This window comes from Panthera leo, chromosome B4 (assembly GCF_018350215.1).
Source record: "Panthera leo isolate Ple1 chromosome B4, P.leo_Ple1_pat1.1, whole genome shotgun sequence".
Taxonomy (NCBI): Eukaryota; Metazoa; Chordata; class Mammalia; order Carnivora; family Felidae; genus Panthera; species Panthera leo.
In genome coordinates this window covers 11076533-11097631 of record NC_056685.1, presented here as the reverse complement: position 1 = coordinate 11097631, position 21099 = coordinate 11076533, and the positions used below count along the sequence as shown (strand labels likewise).

The following is a 21099-nucleotide window of genomic DNA, read 5'->3' as shown; positions in this document are numbered from 1 at the left end:
TGAAGTAGTAGAACATAGTGAATCACAGAGGCTTTAGTCTAAAGCATATCTGGGTTTGAATCGTATGTCTAACATACTGCTTGTTATCTAGACCAAAACCTACAGATTCATCTTCTGTAAAATGGGAGAAATTATTGCTTAATTCATATAGCTATAGACTTAAAAATTAGGTAATGTCCACAAAGCACTTGGCATTCCTTTATCCTAGAATTTTTTATTTCCAGGTTGGTCATTTCTTGTGTCTCCTGAATGGGTGAATTTGTTTCAGTCACTACTTTGTTGCATTAATATAATTATATCTGAAGCATTTCTGATATATCTGTTCTATTCTCAACTAAACGTTTACCCCACATGCTGCTTCTTTCTTGTCCAAGGCCAAGTGGAGTGGCTCCAGAAATGCACACATTGACACCCAGGAAACCAGAGTCTTGGGAAGCTGTGTGAATGTTGGTTCCACTGAAGGCAATGCTGTGGAAGGGCAAAGGCTGGGTATGCAGGTAGGATGGAGAAAATAAACACAGCGGGATCTCTCATTAGAACCCTTCCCACAAACAAAGAGAGGCAGAAAGCAGAAAATATTATTGGATTATTATAATATAGAAGTTAACAGCTCACTGAAATCACACGACAGTGATGTAATAATATAGCAAGTAAGAGCTTGTGTATACTGAACATGGGCTACGATGCCAGGAACTGTCCTACAATGACGTCTAGAAACAACCCTGAGAGGTAGGTGCTATTGCCATCTCTGTTTTGCAGACTGGGAACCAGAGGGCCAGAGAGATTCAGTACTTTGCCCTGGACTGCGCTGTCAGCAGGTAATAAAGCCAATTCTAAACCAGGCAGTCTGGTTCCTAGGGTTGTGGTGACATTCAACAACCCACAATCATGATTTTTCACTTCAATGTAAAACAAACAAAACAAAAACAGAACTTCCTTCTAAGAGGTTATCGTTCTGAATGACTTTTAAACATATGGAAGGTATAGCCCCCCCCAGGCAGTGGCTACAGTTCTGTCTGTGCCCGCCTCATACTGACAGTGCTTGTTAGTGCTGGGGATGGGGACTAGAAAGGGGTACAAATGTCTGAAAGATGAAGAGCAAGCAAGCATAGAATATACTAAAATTCTACAGAATTTTTTTTAGAATAGGCAGAAATACTCAGAGTTTATTCACAGTTTAAGGGCCAGCACATGCTCTATCATGAATGCTATGGCTTGAGGTATCAGCAATAGGTTTTGATGATCTGGTTCAGTTAAGGGAAGACAAGAACTCTAGTAACTTTTTGGAGCAGTGATTCTATAAGGTGAATAAAAAAGATGAACATACATAATTGAGTGTTGCATTATTCAAACTGTCGACCTTGAGAGTGATGCATTAGCTTGGGTGATGCTCTTGTTGTGGAAAGTGTTTAGGGAACTCATTTTGAATTGCATCTAAGTCAGATCACCTTCAATGATGTTAAGTCACATTCCATTTGGCCAAGACAGAGTACCAGACCACTGGGAGACAACAAAGCAAGGATTCCATTCTTGCCCTAAGTTTATAATAAGTAGAAAGATCATGATAGCTACATCCTACAAAGACTGCATCAGGTTCTAAATGTAAGAGGAACAGTAATATCAGAGTGCCTTGAAAATTCCAGCACAGAAGAAACTCTCTGGATAATTTCATGAGGAACATACCACTTGAGCCAGTCTGTGAAGGCTGGCTTTTAATAACCAGAAGACTGGGCAGGAGGTGAGTGGGGGTAAGGGGGGGAGGCACAGCAGAGGGAGCAGATGAGAAAGATAAGGACATCCTCAGCTATATCAAGTAATCTAGGTTGGCTGGAGAACAGTATGTGCTGGTGAGGATGAAATTAGCCCATAAAGACAGATTGAGGCAACACTGCACAGGGCTTTGGATGCCCACCGAAGCCTGTACTTTAACTTGCAAGCAATGGGAAGCCGAGAGGCTGTAAGTGTTAGAATGACTGGAATTGTGTTTAAGGAAGGTTAATGTCCTAGTGGCGCATAAAATGGATTAAGGCTTCTTGAGGATGACATGTGAATTTTGGAAAAATTCGGAACCATTTCTGATGAATAAGAAAGAAAAGTGATATGGAACTGTGTAACATTTTTGGTCAAAAAAACAAGGTATTGAACGAAACAGTAAGGTAAATTTTCTTCTGTGGCCTATAAATGGATCTGATGGAACTTCCCCAAAAAATTTAAGGAAAGGCTTTTGGAGTGGTGGTGGCATCACAAAATAAGTATATAGTCTTCTCTAAACCACCTGCTTCCAAGGATAACACCTATCCCAGTGAATAATCAGTTGCTCCTTTATTTATATATTTATTTATTTAATGTTTATTTTTGAGAGAGAGAGAGAGACAGAGTGTGGGTGGGGGAGAGGCAGAGGGAGAGGGAGAGACAGAATCCAAAGGGAGGCTCCAGGCTTTGAGCTGTCAGCACAGAGCCCAATGTGGGGCTCAAACCCACAGACCATGAGATCATGACCTAAGCCAAAGTCGGACATTTAACTGACTGAGCCACCCAGGTGCCCCAGTCATTCTTTTAAACACAATCAGAATTATTACTTAAGTCACACAGTATACTCTTGAAATACATCTATTATAAGCCATCACCAGAATTAGCTTCTAAAGTACAATGCAACCTTCTTATCCAGTCTGCGATGACTCTCCAGTGTTACTCAAACATTAACCTAGGTTCTGCTGTGAAGCGATTTTTGCAGAACTAAAATCCCTATCTGTTAATTTTAAATAAGGAAGAATATCATGGTGGGCCTGACTTAACCAGTTGGAGGGTGTTAAAAGCAGGGCTGAGGCTTTCCTGAGAGGAGGAAATGAAAATCTACCTGTGGACAAGAGCTTCCACTCATGCTCACAGAGTTCCAGCCTGGCCTACAGATTTCAGACTTGCATGGCCAGCGCACCTCAACTGCATAAATCAATCCCTTGTAATAAAATCTTTTATTGTATTTACACCCACACATATGTATATATTTATATATGTCTGTATACAATGTGTGTACATATAAACACACATGCAGTAAGGAGATTTTACATATGCATATGAATGCATGTACATATGTATTTCATACTGGTTCTTTTTCACTGGTTGAATTTTTTTTTTTAATTTTTTTAATGTTTATTTTTGAGAGACAGAGCATGAGCAGGGGAGGAGCAGAGAGAGAGGGAGACACAGAATCTGAAGCAGGCTCCAGGTTCCGAGCCATCAGCATAGAGCCTGATGTGGGGCTCAAACCCACGAACTGTGAGATCATGACCTGAGCGGAAGTTGGACGCTCAACCGACTGAGCCACCCAGGGGCCCCATTCTCTGGTTGAATTCTAACACACAGTTTATGAGAACTGACAATCTGAAGGGGATGCACTATAAATGAGTTAATTACATAAACACCATTGTTAGAAACTAGTAAAGTTAGAAACTCTTAAGTTAAAAGTGCAGGTACACTACACATTATGAAATGGTCCCATTCTTACAACTACAGAAGCCTTGGCTTCCAGTCTGATCCTACGTGGCTTCAAACCAGGGATTCTTAATCTGGGGTCTAAGACCACCTCAGGCAAGCCCATAGCTTCCATCAGATTCTCAGAGAAATCCATTTCTCCTCAAATTATTAAGCATCGCAGTAGCTCATTTTGAAGGTTGTAAGGTTATTTACACTCAATTTCCCAATGATTGCTTGTATATACAACTATGAATGGGTAGTTGACTCCTCAGCTGCTTGCCTGGTTCCAAAGTCAGTGCTGACATTTTATAGACGTTTTTTCAAGAATCGAGGGCAGGCCACTTGTAATTCGCAGGAGAAATCCATTTAAGTCTTTACTTGACTAAAAGTCCATGAATAATACATGGGGAGATAATCCACCTAAGAACTCCACGTATTAAACACGAGTCTCAAAGAGTCAAGAAAATCAGTGATGCATGGGAATGCAAGCTGGTACAGCCACTCTGGAAAAGAGTAAGGAGTTTCCTCAAAAAATTAAAAATAGAACTACCCTATGACCCAGCAATCACACTACTAAGTATTTATCCAAGGGATACAGGTGTGCTGTTTTGAAGGGGTACATGCACCCCCATGTTTATAGCAGCACTATCAACAATAGCCAGAGTAAGGAAAGAGCCCAAATGTCCATCGATGGACGAATGGATAAAGAAGATGTGGTATATACATACAATGGAGTATTACTCGGCAATCAAAAAGAATGAAATCTTGCCATGTGCAACTATGTGGGTGGAACTGGAGGGTATTATGCTAAGTGAAAGTAGAGAAATACAAGTATCATATGACTTCACTCATATGAGGACTTTAAGAGACAAAACAGATGAACATAAGGGAAGGGAAACAAAAATAATATAAAAACAGGGAGGGGGACAAAACAGAAGAGACTCATAAATATGGAGAACAAACTGAGGGTTACTGGGGGGTTTGTGGGAGGCGGGGAGGGCTAAATGGGTAAGGAGCACTAAGGAATCTATTCCTGAAATCATTGTTGCACTATATGATAATCTGGATACAAATTTTAAAAAATAAAATTTTTTAAAAAAGAAAAGGAAAAAATAAAGTAGGGGGAAAAGTTTTATAAAAAAAAAAAAAAAGAAAGAAAATCAGTGATGCAGCAAATACAATGTAAGTCATATGTGGTTCCCGCTGAGGCTTTCATAAAATTAATAATGCTCAGAGAATCTCAACATAATTATACTGCCACATATTATCAACTTTATTGTGTGAAGAGAGAGAGTTGTACTTGACACGTCCAAGTCAGTAAGAGTAACCATTCTATATTCACACTGGCCACAGTAAGTCGTCTTACTACTCCTAATACATAAGCACGACTGTTCTGGTATATTCAACCCCGTAGCCGTGTCCCACCCAGCTGAACACAGAGCCATCGCTGGACCGCCGACGCGGGCGCCCTGCGTGCCTTCCCGCCCCCCACGGCTCCTTGCACACAAGCTCCAACGGTGGAATCCCATGTGTCTCCACATTCCTTGTTTGCGTCACTGGAATCTCGAGTTCGTGTCTAAGACCAGCATTTCGACTTCCCTCGTCTTTTCGTCTTTCCCGTTAGACAAACCACATTACGTCGCGCCTGACGGCTCATACCCAGAACCTGGGCTTCGGCCGGGTTCCTCCGGCCCTTCCCGCCCCCTCCCTGCCGCCCAGCCTCCCCCTCGGCCGTGCAACCACTGGTCCTCTGGGTTCCCCTCGAGGCCGCCCCCATTTCCCGATTCCCACCCTTCCTGCCCCCCCCCCCCGCCGCCCACACCCCCCCTCGGCCACGCCCCCATCGGCCCGTCGACGGAGACATATTCTCACCATGAGGCACCCTTCTCCCGACTGATCCGCTTTCCACACAGAAACCAGAAAAGCACTTCAAACACCTAAACTAGACCATCTCTCTTCCTCGCTTAAAACCCCGCCCCGGCTTCCCACCCCGCGGGGGCCGTGAGCGTGAAATCCTAACACCTCAGACGCTGGGCACGTCCCTGGCCCTCCACCCCCGCGGCCTCTCCCGTCTCCCGTGCGCCTGCGCGTGGTCCCCCCCCCCCCCCCCCCCCCCCCCCCCCCCGCCTGCGGCGTCCCTGCCCTGCCCCCACCCCACTCCCACCTCAAGACTGGGCTGGGCTCTCCTCAGCCCCAGGTCGCCCTTACTTGGCGCCACCCCGGGGCTTCCTTCTCACCAGAGCGGAGGTCTCTGTCCACAGCCCTTTACTCGCCACACACAGCGCCCGCCTCCGCGGCTGCTGGGCCACCTGGCGGGGTCCGTGAGGCAGGACGGCCCGAGGGACGAGGGACGAGTCGCTGCGGCAGCACGCTTACCTGACGGGCTTATCACGCAGCCTGTGTGCACTCGCGAGGGTGGCTGTGGTTTGGTTTCCCTTGACTGAAAAGAGCCGCGTGTGACTGCGTGCTCTCGAGGGCATTCGTGCCAGACCCGCGGGCTGCCCGCCGCCTCTACGCGGCCGCGTGTCCTTCGCACGCCTCTCCGCGCGTTCGCGGGACCCCCGCGCTGCGTGTGCGCGGCCAGCCCGCCGTCACTTCCCGGCGTTCCTCACCGACGCTGTGTTCTAGGAGCCAGCGCCACGTGGGAACCAAGGAACAATCACAGAGAAATTCTGTCTTTAAAATGTCCAAAAGTCCCCGTCACCTCTCAAGATCAGCCTGGTTAATATAAACATGAAACTGAACTCATCTTTTAAAGACGCTGATTTCATTTGATTTCCGCACTCTTTTCATCAAATTCTTCCACACAAATGTGAGGTGAATTTGTACTTACTTTTATTGGGGGAAAAAAAAAAAATTCCTGGCTACATACACTTGTGGTAAACACAACATCATGTATAAATCTGTGGAATCACTATGTTGTGCACCTGAAACTAAGGTACCCTTGTGTCCTCAAAAAATTTTTTGAAAATTCCATTATTAAAATAATAATTTGTTCTGGATGAAACTTATCTATAGAAAATACTAGGCTAAAAACCCTTAGAGAACAGCATTAGAAAAGTTCTTTCATGGCCCCGATTCTGCTACAATTTTGGACAAGTCTTAACTTCTCTAGGCAGCAGTTTTCTGCTGTGTTAAAAAATGAAGAAAGAGGGGGAAAAAAGGGCAGGGAGGAGGGAAAGAGGATAAAAGGAAAAGAAACTGGGCTGAACAATCTCTAAAGTCCTCCACCACTCAAAATTTTCTTGATTCTATTAAAAAACAACCTGCCTCGGGTGGCCTGGGTGGCTCCAACGCTTGGGCCCCAATTCTTAATTTAGGCTCCGGTCATGATCTCACATTGCCAGATGGATCCCCGCATCCGGCTCTGCGCTGATGGCGCTGAGCCTGCTTTGGGATTCTCGCTCTCCCTCTCCCACAGGCACATACACATGTGCTGTCTCTCAAAGAAAAAACCCACAAAAAAAAAAAAAAAGAAAGAAAGAAAGAAAGAAAGAAAGAAAGAAAGAAAGAAAGAAAGAAAGAAAGAAAGAAAGAAAGAAAGAACGAACGAACTTGCCTTTAGCGTACTAGGTCTGCAAAGCATAATGGTAATGACGGCTACCATGTGTTGGGGGGCTTAGTAAGTACAACACACTATATGAAAAGTGTTGCACGGGCTCTCATTTAACAAATGCATGAACTTATGGTTATTATTCACCTAACTTATAGGTAAGAAAGCAAGCCAAAAAACCCAATCATGTAACATTTCTGTTTGTTTTTTTGACACAGTCCTCAATTATCAGAAAGAGAAATGACTGCGTAGATGGGAAAACTTTATGAGAACTCAGAAAATGCACATCAACACGAGACTTAAAAACAGAACTTTTGAGGGTGCCTGGGTGGCTCAGCGCCAGACTCTTGATTTTTGCTCAAGTCATGATCTCATGGTTTGTGAGCATCGAGCTCTGTGCCGACATCAATGAGTCTGCTTCCAATTCTCTCCCTCTCTCTCTGTCCCTCCCCTGCTTATACTCCCTCTTCCTCTCTCAAAATAGATAAACATTTAAAAAGAAACGGAAAAAAACACAACTTTTTGGCAACATGCGCTATACTGGAGGCCCATCCTACATGCTACCGTTCTGTAGCACAAAGTAAACATGTTTGTCCCAACCTGACTAAACAGATGCAACGTCTTCTCTTCAGAAGGTAGGATTTCAGAACCGAGCTAATGAATTCACTTTCTAAATTCAAGCACAAACCTGAGGTACCTCAAAAAAAGGACAGATAATGCCAATAAAATAAAAAGATACTCAAAACTAATCTTTAGGAGGCAAAAATGATATTTCAACTGAGGAGAATATTTCCTGCATACTATCCTGTATTTACTATTCACATCAGGATAATCAGCGAAAATTAAATACACTAAGGGGACAATGTAGAAAAGTCACATTTTTAAAAGTGAAGTGAGAGTTGAACTCAATAATGCCTCAGGAAAATTAATGCAAAAATTTAGTGAGTTTTGCACCAAGAATTGTGCTTTTTATAAAATATTTGCCAAATTTTGCTTCAGTCTTTTTATTACTTACAGTCCGATTTTTTTCAATTGATATTAAAATATATCAACTATTTTTTTTTCTTTTGGGCTGGTGAAATACCACCTTGACGAAGCCCGCTTCCAGAGCTAAGTTTAAATCAACTCATGATTATAAATCCCTCCATTATGAGTTAAGTCCCTCATGAGCAATTTATTTAAAAACCAAAAATATTTTAAAGCACCTCAATTCCAGACAACTGGCCTCAGAAATGGCATATGATATACTGAGTACAAAGATCACAAGTTGATCTTTGTATTTTGTATTTAAAATACTAATATCCAAGTGACTGTAGCTGAGAAACCACACAAAAAGCTACAATTTGAGATAACCAAAAAAGAAATACCTTTCTTCATTATGTATAATCTGCCTTAACCAAACAGAAAGGGGAAACTCTGCTCCATTTCCCTACCTTCCTATGGGAACATTCATATGTGCTCTCCTAAGTTGAAAAACATACCTCCAACTAGTAAAATATTCCTTCATACACACTACATAGATACCCTAGGAATGACTTCCTTCAAACTGTTCCACAATGTAAAACAATACACAAAGATCACATGGCAGAGTGTCTCAGTATATAGTAAGTACTAAGTAAATTAGTATTGATGATATCCTCATCATCAATTAGGGCACTGAAGAATAATTACTAAAATGGTGGCCTAAGTGAACTGACCTCCCCAAAATTCCGGTATTTTTTAAAAAGGCCAAATTCTAACTCTGTGATCATTTTACTAATACATATTAGACTAGTTGTAATATACTGACATTTTCAAGGTTATGTGATAGCTTGAGAAGTCTGTATTATTTTACCGACACACAAACCAAAGATAAACCAGTAGAAAACTTATATGAAAATTCTCTCAAAGTAGGAAAAATATTTTCTACAGTAATAGAAGGTTCAACTTTTTTCTGTGAAAAAGTAATGATTAAACAAGAACCCATTTCTGTATAACAAATATAAATTCGCCCATCTACCCAATAGGTATAAAAACAGCACAAGAAACATCGGTAAATCTAAACAGACTGAGCCAAAAGAGTGAGGTATTTCACAGAAGGTATTTTATCATCAGAACAGTATGCTTTCCTATGTTTAAGATCTATTTATTATTTATTTTTACAGGTAGCAAAGTCCCTCCATTTTCTTCCAGCTTAATATACATGGATATAAAAAGCTATTGATTTCACACTGTCTCCCACCCTGACCCAAGAGGGGGAACAGGAAGTTGCGAGCTCAGAGCAGCCTGTTGACACCAAGGTGGTCTCCTCTTTACCTCGGACTTAACTCTGGCACTCTAATCAGTCATCCTCTTGCTGATTTCTTTTCTGTCAAGGGAAACCAAGATACATTAAAACAGCACATTCTAGTTCAGATATGTTCAGATATGTTCAGATATGTTCAGCCAAGATCACTTTTTCTGTCAGCAAATATAATTTTCTAGAGGCCCTGGTCAAAGATATGATTGAAAATCATGACAGAAAAATATGCCTTAACTAATTCATCGGACCAGTTTATCACTTTGGCTCCTGGGCACATTACCCTCAGCTATTTGAATACTTGACTTTCTTCCACATGCGCAAACATTCCCACACAGAAACACACAAGTACAAATACACATATCCGCCCCCCCCACCGAATAACCATAGCAGAGAGCTGGATCTTCTCTTAGCCCAAAAACAGTATACAGACTTCCTTCAAAATCAGAAGTATTATGGGGCGCCTGGGTGGCTCAGTCAGTTAAACATGAGACTTTGGCTCAGGTCATGATCTCATGGTTCGTTGAGTTCAAGCTCTGCATTGAGCTCTGTGCTGATAGCCCAGAGCCCTGAGCCTGCTTTGGATTTTGTTTCCCTCTCTCTCTGCCCCTCCTTGCTTGTGTTCTATCTCTCTTTCAAAATAAATAAACACTAAAAAAATTTTAAAAAAGAAGTCAAAAGTACTGTGAAAATTATTCAAAAAGCATAAACATCATAAAACACATTTCCTATCATTCTAAGCGAATTATTCCTTCAGCTTACTTCATATATTTCTTTATAAGATGACCTCAGTAATTCTGCCCAATTAATTCATAATCACCAAATAAAACCTAGGTACTATATATAACTAAAATGAATTATCACAAAGTCAATTTGAAAATTTGAAAACAAAGCTGTACACGTATGTGTACTAAGTATATATATACTTTACCAGTTTAAGAAAATCTATGAGTTTGTGAGCATCCTCCCCAGTAGACAGGTCTACAAAGTCCTTGGGAAGTCGGTAACTCAGATAGGGACTTGGTTGAACTGTCACTTCACTGTTTGTGCAACGGAAAGCTGGAGAATCCTGTACAAAGAAAAAAAGGGGAAAGTCTGTGAAAAATTATCTTTTTAAGTCTATTCTTCAAAGTGACAAAGATGCTAGTATAACAATTTCACGTTCCCTTCTGTACGAGGTAAGGAAGAAAATAAGACTTTTTTTGAGTGTGACAGTGTATGTACACATGTGCGAACAAGCAGAGAGGGGGCAGAGGAAAAGAGAGAGAGAGAATCTTAAGCAGACTCCACTCCCAGCAAGGAGCCTGACTTGGGGTTCCTTCTCACAACTGTGACCTGAGCCAAAATCAAGAGTCAGACACTTAACCGACTGAGCCACCCACGTACCCCAGAAAATAAGATTCTGAAGTGAAAGAAACACCAAGACTTTAAGAATACTTCCACATGGGGGTGCCTGGGTGGCTCAGTCAGTTAAGTATCCGACTCTTGGTTTTGGCTCAGGTCATGATCTCACAGTCTGTGAGATCGAGCCCTATGCTGGGCTCTGCGCTGACAGCACGGAGCCTGCTTGGGATTCTTGCTCTCTGTCCTCTCCCTCCATTCATGCGCACACTCTCTCTCAAAATAAAAAGGAAAAAAAAAAAGAGAATACTTCCACATGTTCACTGGAAAATAAACACATAGTATCTGAAAACAGTGTCCTCATGGAGAGCTATGGTCAAGCCCTAAATGCTACCAGCCACTGTGTCCTGCATATGGGTTATGGGTTCCTTAGCCCCGGAATGGGCCCGAGGCCCATTCAGAGGCTAGTTCTCTCTGGCCTTGAGCAACCTCACGCAGGCTGGAGTGCTTTCTCAGTATTATCATTTTGTACAGGTGCACAGTGGAGAAGTACTGCCCTGGACCCTACACTTTTGTGCTTCTCTTAGTCATTTAACTTACTTATCTCTCTCAACACCTATGGAAAACTGCAAATTTGAGTTTCACATTTAACAAGTCTTCACATTCTTCAACGTACTTGCTTAGAGTCTTGTATTTAATATTTACACGTTGCCTTGTGCCAAAAAAGGATTTCAGAGACAGAAGGCCTCGGGTTTGGACTTCCTGGGTGGCAAATATCTAGGTGAGGGATGAATGGGGTCCAGCAGATGGAGACAGGCCACGAACTGGAGTAGAACAGGACCGCAGAGCCCTAGAAAGCAGGCCGTATCTTATGACAGACAATCATCTGACAAATACTTAGGAAACATCCACGTGGTGCTCACCTTGTCCTAGGTATAGGAGATCAACTGGTAAACCAGACTGGCAGCCAGCCAATAAACAAGCAAATAAATACAACAGCAAGATCATTTCAGATAGTAAGAGGTGTTAGAAAAACACAACATCCGGGTGCCATAATATGAGGAGAACAACACAGGCTACTTCACCAGGATGGTAAGACCTTGCTGAGGAGGGGCCACGGGGACTGAAGAGCAGGACGAAAGCAGCCTCGTGAGGTCTGGGGACTCGGACAGGGACTGAGTATGGCCTGAAAGGCAGTGGGCACAGCCAGGGGGGACTGCGAGGCCCAGAAGGAAAGCCGGTTCTCTAGCGGTGGGGAGTAAGGATGGGGAGACAGCAGGACATGACACCGGGGAAAAAGCAGGAGCCAGTTCTTGTTCCCTGTCCTCCCCCGACCTCCAATATAATGTTGTTTAAATTAAAAAGAAAGAAAAGATTTGGATCATAGAGTGAATTTTGTACAAACTGTTTCTATCCACTGACTGTGTCCCTCATCTTTAAAAATAACCCTGTGCTGAATAATTTACATTCTCTTTCCTTGACGCTCAGATTGAATGGCCCCCAAATCTAAGATGCCAGCACAAAGAAAATTCCTGCACTCGTTAATTCCACAAAAATCCGCTGTGCCAGAATTGTGCCAAGCCGCACAGATCTGCGGAGAACACGAGAGATACTACCCCTGTGCTCGGAAACTTACAATCTGAGGCTGGACACAGGGAAGTACGACACAGCAGGGCAAGAGCCGTGACAGGGAAAATGACCATCTGAGCCACATCCAGAAGAACAGGGCCCCAGAGGGCCCAGGACAGAGAAAGGATGAAAAGAAGCCTTTCAGACGGAGACAAGAGAAAAGATGTGCACACTGAAGGCGAGGCGGCCCCCAGAAAAGCAGAAAGAAGACCGGGAGAAGAGCTTGTGTCACGGAAACCGAGGGAAGAGTGTGGTGAAAACCCAGAGGGGTAACACTTGCCGAGGGGTAAAGTGAGAAAAGGGCGGTGCATCGTCCACTGGCATCGGCAACGGGTCAGTGGAGCCCTTGCTGGGTGCAGTTTCCGTGGAGCGGCAGGAACGGGGGCACCCGGGCAGTGTGTGGAGGGCACACAGGTGGGAAGCAGCAGGCAGAGGTGGCCAGGGAAGGAAGCCGGCTGCCAGATGCCCAACTACTGAGCAGCTACAAAAAGCAGGTCACACGCTAGCGTGAGTGAGGCTGCTACAGTCCCACTAGTGGGAAATGTGAGTGTAGGTGCCTACAGAAACATGCCCGCACTGATGTTAACGGAAGTGGTAAGGGTGGCAATCTAATTCTGTGCTTGAAAATGAGCAGGTAGAAACACGACTTTGTAAAAACGATATAAAAAATACACATAAGGTAACAGGGAGGTAGTACATTCTCATTTAAAAAGTTTGTATATATATTTACAGATATGTTATACATTCCAAATATGATATACAAAAATATAAACCATGGTTCTCAAGGTAGTAGGATTACGGGCAATTTCAGAATTCTCTTTAAAAATGGGCATGGGCTGTGGTGCCTGGGTGGCTCAGTCAGTTAAATATCCGACTTGGGCTCAGGTCACAATCTCATGGGGTTTTTTTTTTGTTTTTTTTTTTTTTTAATGTTTATTCATTTTTGAGAGAGAGACAGACAGAATGCAAGCCGAGGAGGGGCAGAGAGAGGGAGACCCAGAATCCGAAGCAGGCTCCAGGCTCTGAGCTGTCAGCACAGAGCCCGGATGCGGGGCTTGAACCCACGAACTGGGAGATCATGACCTGAGCCGAAGTTGGACGCTCAACCGACTGAGCCACACCCAGGCACCCCACGATCTCATGGTTTTTGAGTTTGAGCCCCACATCGGGCTCTGAGCTGACAGCGCAGAGCCTGCTTCGGATCCTCTATCTCCCTTTCTCTGCCCCTTCCTGGCTTGTACTCATTCTCTCTCTCAAAAGTAAACATTAAAAAAAGGGGGCATGTATTAATTTTCTAAGTAGAAAAAAGCAACACAAAGGCGTTGTTCAAAGAAAGTCTGGCTGTGAAGATGAGACAGAAGGGCTGGCTGAAGACATGGTGTTAAAAGGCGTTTGTCTATTAGGACAGAAGATGTGCGAACACAGATGGAGGGCGGGTACAGAAGAGAACAGGGACAGGAGGGAGTGAATGGCAGCATGGGTATCAGAAGAGGCAGGAAGGAGCGGCATGCTGTTAGACTCAGGAGGAGGGACGCAGGGATGCTTGTTGGTTCGAGGACGATTACATGGAGTCCATTCACACCAGATTTTCTTCCTGTGAAGGACGTGGAATCATCTGCTGAGGAGGAAAGGGATGATGCGCAAGGAGGTGTGAGGGGCGTGCAGAGGTGTGGCATGGCCACCGTGGGTGGAAGAGGAAGCTGGTGAGGCAAACACCATAGGAGCGCCCCCTCGATGGGGCAAAGACGGTGCAGAGCACCTGCAGTTTCGCTCTCTCAGGGGTCAGCAGGTGGGGTTAGGATCAGCATCAACATATAAAGTGACCCAGGGTCAAGATTCTTCCATGTGGGCAGGACCGAAGGAGCCAAGAGAAAGAAAAACAACTAGGGAAATATATAAAAGATGATCATTATTTGTTTTTATAATGTTAAACAAAACAAATGAATCACAACACACACGTTTTTTTGGTCACCTCCACAGGCAAGTATCTATTGGCAAATCTGTGTTCGTGCCTAAAGAACAAGCAAGCAATTATTCAGTGGATTATAAGGTTTCCTGGTATCCTTTTTATCCCCTTACCTGCTCCAGGCCTTCTCCTTCACTAAAATCACCTTTTAAGTTTCTTCCAGATATCAGTTCTTCCCAAGTAAACAGCAGTGAATCAGTTACTTCACCAAATGGATTAAAGTCAATCAGCCACACCTTCCCCTGGAGTGAAGAGAGAAAACTTAGTAAGCAGGGAAAAAAACCAAACACTTCCAATATGACACCTGTCTTACCTGGAAGATCATCTTCCCATTATTTTACCCGAAAGGTAATCTTAAAAATCTTTTAACTCATTTCAAAAGACAGTTCCTCCAGGTCCCAGCTGAGAAAGGGTCGGTCACCTGTCTAAAGAAAGCAGCGCCAGGCCCAGAGAGAAGGCTGCCGCTGAATGCAGAGAAGGGGCCTGGGAAAGCAAAGGCCTGACGAAGGCAGACACGTCAACTTCCTGCCTGGAATCACTCAGAAATTATAAGTCAAAAAACCCAAGCAGGAGAAAGGACAATCTCACAAAATGGTTCCACCGAAACAGCATGACTGGAACGCATTCAAGGGTGTCTGTACACTTCTCTGACAAGAGGAAGCCAGGCGGAGGCAGGGAAGAGCCGGCAGATCTGAGAGCACTCTCCTTACCCTCAAGAGCCTGCTACAAAGCGGGGAGGAGGTTTAAAAAAACATATGAAAGATGTAGGAAAATGCTCAGTGCTCTCTAACCTTGATGCCTTAACGTAGTATTTGTTTTGTCTGCATGATAGAGCTTGCGGCTCATGAAGATGAAAACAAAACAAAACAAAACAAAACAAATCAATCTTTAAAAGAAACTTCTGTCTTCTGTTCTGAGTAGTGGTGGGCAATCGGATAGGTTCTAGCCTCGAGGAAGGAATACCTCTGACCTGATCATGAGTTAGGTTAGGGAGGTGCATCTTAGTATATAAAGCAGCAGAGTAACTGACGAAACACACCTGGGAAATCTGGAAAATCCTGCCAAGAGATTAAAGCCACCGTTGATCACAGAGATCCATGTGACATTTAGTAGATTAAGTGTTTCCTTGAAACCTTTATCATTGTTCCTCTTGATTTTTCTCACGGAAACATTTATAAAACTGAGCCAGGGGCGCCTGGGTGGCTCAGTCGGTTGAGCATCCGACTTCGGCTCGGGTCATGATCTCACGGTCCGTGAGTTCGAGCCCCGCGTCAGGCTCTGTGCTGACAGCTCAGAGCCTGGAGCCTGTTTCGGATTCTGTGTCTCCCTCTCTCTCTCTGGCCCTCCCCCATTCATGCTCTGTCTCTGTCTCAAAAATAAATAAACGTTAAAAAAAAATTAAAAAAAAAACTGAACCATTTTGTTGTTGGCAATTAATTTTTTCTGTAAATACGTAATCACGTCTTGATCAGATGTGCGTGTACAAAATTACATAACCTCAGGAACTGGACTGTCGAGCCGGCATTATTAATATCTAGCACTGTTTCTCATCCAGGTTACAGGACAATTTTAAGAAAGATGAAACACCTTATTAGGACTAGTTTCAAACATCAGAAACGTGTAGTAAGTAGCCAAGAACCATTACAAGAAGTTTGGACCACACACCTTTTGGTAAGTTTCCTACTATATACAAACCCCAGGAGAAAGCCCGTAAGTCTTGCCACTTGAGTTGTTTCCTCACAGAGATTCTACAACCACTTGTACGTTGTTTGACTATGTGCAATGTCAGCCTTTCACCATCTTCTTCTGTGATGTTAGCTTTACTTTGGGGTGATTACTAAGATGTCTTTAACATACTGGATGTTATTTTAACAAAATAGGTATTTTCTAACCTCCAAACTCTTTCTACTTAAGTTTTTACAACCAGTAAAACTACCTCATTATTAAAAAGGGGAGGGGGGAACCCTACCGTACTTGTTAGTATAGGAATATTAAGCTCTGTAAACTAAAAATATGCCATCCTATAAAAAACAAGCAAAACAAATAAAAAACAAAGTAGACCACCACTGTTAGGACTGACAGCTGGCAGTGTGTGTTCTGTAGCTCAGAAGGCAGCCTCCACTTTAAAGGAAAATGAAACCAGCTGTAATAAGGTATGAAACAAACCATCAGAATGAGGATTTTATAGCTGTAACATGTTTTTTATGTGATATCTCAGGCACAAGACATCCTGAGAAATTCTGTTTTTAGGCAATCCATCAGATAAGAGTGGTCACGCTGACTTATCCACCAACTAACCACCCCCTCACCCGCCCAAATAAATCTCTATGCACCAAACACTGCTAGGCACTGAGCATAAAGATCAATAATACAGAATCTATTCCTTCAAAGAGCTCAGGCCAGGACGGACGGACACACACACACACACACACACACACACACACAGGATTGTTCACAGGAGTTTGTAAAACACTAGAAATAAGCTATGTATTAATTGACAGGAAAATAGCTAAACTATATAGTATATCCATAAAATTAAACACTACGCCATTGGAAGAAACTGGAAAGCTCTAAAAAACACAATGTTTTAAACAAACGTGTATATAAAGCAAGGTGCAGTGTGTGTATCATATGCTAACTCTTCTGTAAGAAAGATGAAAAAAATAAGTATACTGCTTGTTTTTGCATCAAGAAATACTGGAAGGATATATAAGAAACTGATAAATGTAAACCTGTAGGAATACAGAGGAAGAGGGTAAGACTTTCTACATATGTTTTCACATTGATTTAATTTTTGAGCAACGCAAATGTTTTATCAACTAAAAAGTTTAAAACTCAGAAGGTTTTACAGAGCAGTGTTTGCCAGGGGGTAGGGTACAGGGAGGGTCATGAGGAAATTTGGGGGAGTGATGGAGTTCTACATGTTCACTGTAGCAGTGATTATACAACTGGATGTATCTGTCAAAACTATCAGAACTATACCCTAAAAAGGATGAATTTTACTCTACGTAAATTATTTCTCAAAAACTCTGATCAAAAAATGCAGTAGTTTTAAAAGACTGAAAATATAAAAGAAATCAAAACCCAAAGATGCAAGATACTATGAAAAAAAAACATACACAGAACTGAAGTTACCAAATGGAACCTACAGAAATGACAAAATGTAGCTAATACAATTCAAACTTAGTGGAAGGTTAAAACGTATCCAGTTGGACATAGCTAAAAGATGTAAACCAGATGTATCTGAGAAAATTACACAACACAGTACAGGAAAGAAAAGAGGTAGAGAAAAAGTTGGCACACATGAGGATAAAATGAGATGCACTAACATTCCTCTAAACAGATTTCCAAAGGACAGAACCCAGAAAGAAAGAGATAACATATGAAACGATAGCTGAGGGGCACCTACGTGGCTCAGTTGGTTTAGCGTCCAACTCTTGATTTTGGCTTAGGTCATGATCTCATGGTTTGTGAGTTTAAGCCCCATGTGGGGCTCTGTGCTAACAGAGCCTGCTTGGGATTCTCTGCTCCTCTCTCTGCCCTTCCCCTCCCCTGCTCTCTCCCTCCAAAATAAATAAATAAACTTAAAAAAAAGATAGCTGAGAATTTCTCACAAGTGACAAAGGAAACGAATTCTTGGACTTAGGAAGTATTCAAAAAAGACAAAAGAAAAGGAAAAAAAGATGCCAACGACAAGGGAGCAATGTCTTCAACATGCTGAGGCAACAGAACTTGTCAACCAAACATTCTATACCCAGCTAAGCTTGCCATTCATGCTTGAAAGCTAAAAACTCTTCCAGCCAGTGGCTGAGGGAATTTCTACTAAAGAATATACTATTAAAGAGAAAATGGATCCAAAGAGGAGTGGTAAGAGGCACTAGTAAGCAAAGAAAGTGAATAGCAACAGTCATGACTAATTTAGAGCTATTAAATACCAAGTGGAACTCAAAATCAGAAATCATACGTAAAATGTAAGCAGGTACTGGGAATTAGTGTTCCAAGGTCTTTGTATCATGAGGGCAACAGGAAGTGAGATTAACTTTTGAGCTTAATAAATATCCTTATTAAGATTTAACAGTAACTACCAAAATAAATAAAACCCAAAACTTCAAAATTTAGGGGGAAAGGGTAGGGTGGAAAGAATAAACAAAAACCAGTAGTATAAATGAAAGGAGAGAACAAAAACACAGAAAAGCAAATTGAAAACTCAAGATGGTATAAAACATTCAGATAGCAAATATAATATATGCAAACTACACTCACCTGTTAAAGCCAGAAATTGTTGGTGATTAAAAAAACAAAACCCAGCAATGTGCCACTTATAAGATATGTGCACACACTTAAAACCTAAAGGCTAAAACTAATAGGAATGAAAAAAGGTAAATTCTAAGACCAAAAGAAAATTATACTAACACTATTAATACCAGACAAAACATACTTTAATGTGAAAACTACAAAAGCATTCTTAGGGATAGAGAAGGTCACCACCTAATGAGAATTCACTGGGTAAACAAGACCATTATAAACTAGCATTTGTCTAAGAACATAACCTCAAAATATGTTATCACAAAAACTGACAGAATTAGAAAGCCGGAGATTTTAACATACCTTGTTCAGTAACTGATAAATTAAGTAGACCAAAAATTAGGGAAGATACAGATATTTTTTCATGGTTTTTAAAGTTAAAAAAATTTTTATATGAAAAAGTTTAAATACATACAAAGTAGACAAAATAGTATAAAGAACCCCAAAAAGCTACCACTCGGTTTCAACAATTATCCTGGGGAACATCACGGCCAGTCTTGTTACATCTATATCGCATCCATTTCCCCCAAATCTCTATTATCTTGAAGGTCTCCTCAGACATCATTTTGTCCATAAGACATAGATTTTCACATTATCACCAAGCTTAATGTAACAAACATCTACAGAATACTTCAGACAGTTGTAATTTTTCAATCACACATAGAACAGTCACAAAAAAAGTGATCAAGTTGCAAAACCAATCACAACAGTATCAAAGACTCAAGATCAGACAAAGTCCACAAAGCAATGAAATTAATAACAAAACAACAGCCATCACTAAGGGAATACATACGGAGACTGGAATAATTTTTCCAGTCTCTGAAGAAGTTATTCTAAATTCTAGTTATGCGTTATCATCACTTAAGGAGCTTCTTAAAATACATATTCCGAAGCCTCATCCCGGACCTACTGAGTGTATGGGCCACCTCTGACATACATGATGGTTAGAATCTATCAACAATGAGTCAACTTGCCCAGCTGCAGTAAGAAAGTAGACACATCAAAGTACTGCCAGGCTCAAACACACTTCAATTCTGCACAGAAGAGGCCACCATAGAGTTAGTTTTCTACAACTGTCATTAAATCATCTATGCAACAAAGTTCCTAACAGTGATACGTGTGCCACTGAGTAAATGCAAATGGGTTTTACATCATGGTTTAAATCTCTTCTCAGAAACTGTCAGGAAGTTTATACTAGCATGCTTCTCACATGAAAAACACACAACTACTTTCAGTTCTGTTAGATCACAGCAGTAATTACTTCTGTATACGTGTCCAACTTCAGTTAAGACGTTTATATAACTCTTTCACCAAATTACACATTTGCAACCTTCTACCGCTATTGAATCAAAGCAGATCTTGACATTTGCCAGGGAAATATGGAGACCGTGGCAAATTCTAAATTTTTAAATGCCATTAAATATAACTGCATCAAAATATAATTGCTTCAGTTTTAATATGTGTAAAACGAGAACAAGCGATACATACCTCATAGGGTATATATGGATAACCTGAATTAAATACAAAGTTCTTCTCAGCTGCTCATCAGGGTAACAGGCTAGGTTTACTCACTAATTGATTTGATCCTGCCTGCTACCAGGCCAATTCCCTGGAATGTTTAAGCCTTGAAGATAAGCTGCTTGTAGGTCAGGAGATCACCTTGTTGGAAGCTTCTCGTTAGAAACATGGCATCAGACAGTCCACGCTCTCTATAAATGTTGGCTACGTGAGTGATTATGTGGCCAGTGTGTATCTATCCGTAAGAAGCAGAGGGAGGACCAGAGCCTGGGCCCGTATCAGCTCCAATTTCTATCCATTCCATCACACCAGCCTCCTGCCCTTTCTCTAAGGTTTCTTTCCACTAAACAGAAAGTGTGAGTAACATCCTTCTTCCTTACCAAGTCTCAATTGATAATTCCTCTTTTTCTTAAATTTTTTTTTATGTTTATTTATTTTTGACAGAGAGAGAGAGAGACAGAGCATGAGCAGGGGAGCGGCAGAGAGACAGGGAGACACAGAATCTGAAACAGGCTCCAGGCTCTGAGCTGTCAGCACAGAGCCCGACGCTGGGCTCAAACTCACAGACCGCAAGATCATGACTTGAGCCGAAGTTGGATGCTCAACCGACTGAGCCACCCAGGCGCCCTGATAATTTCTCCTTCTAACTCTTAATAGATGTTATCACCCTTGAAGACAGGTGAAAACAGAGGAAGTGATGTCTTTTGGCTAAACAGAGGCAAGTCAACATTTAATAGTTATTTTGAGACACGACCATATGGGCCATTTCCTTGTGTCCAACAAATGATTCAAAGGTTATCGCAAGCATCACGACAGTGAAGCTGATACGAGCTTGGAGAGGGAGTGAGAAATAGGCGGGTAACATTTGGAAAACATATGGTCACATATTCGGAAAACACACCTGCTGTCTTCTCAACAGCTTAGTAAATAAGCACTAATCGCAGGATGTTTAGTGACCCAAATTCCTTTGAAAAGATGGCATGTCTTGATAAGGAAATCTCTGCTGTAAAATGTATGAAGTCAGGTTTTTGTTTT

The 21099-nt window shown here is 42.1% G+C and overlaps 2 protein-coding genes across 4 annotated transcripts in view; both read right to left on the bottom strand.

Annotated features, from left to right (window-relative positions):
* CAMK1D (calcium/calmodulin dependent protein kinase ID) overlaps positions 1 to 6419 on the bottom strand; it is a 501235-nt gene extending 494816 nt beyond the window's left edge. Inside the window, exon 1 of the mRNA XM_042944888.1 lies at positions 5851 to 6419. Within this exon, the coding sequence (XP_042800822.1) occupies positions 5851 to 5954 (104 nt within the window). The 5' untranslated portion in view covers positions 5955 to 6419. The remainder of the gene's footprint in view (positions 1 to 5850) is intronic.
* Positions 6420 to 9136: 2717 nt separating this feature from the next.
* CDC123 (cell division cycle 123) overlaps positions 9137 to 21099 on the bottom strand; it is a 57257-nt gene continuing 45294 nt past the window's right edge. For all 3 annotated transcript variants that reach the window (XM_042944876.1, XM_042944878.1, XM_042944877.1), the window contains 3 exons: positions 14355 to 14483; positions 10237 to 10374; positions 9137 to 9374 (listed from right to left, as the gene is read on the bottom strand). In XM_042944876.1, coding sequence (XP_042800810.1) covers positions 9348 to 9374; positions 10237 to 10374; positions 14355 to 14483 — 294 coding nt within the window. In that variant the 3' untranslated portion in view covers positions 9137 to 9347. The remainder of the gene's footprint in view (positions 9375 to 10236; positions 10375 to 14354; positions 14484 to 21099) is intronic.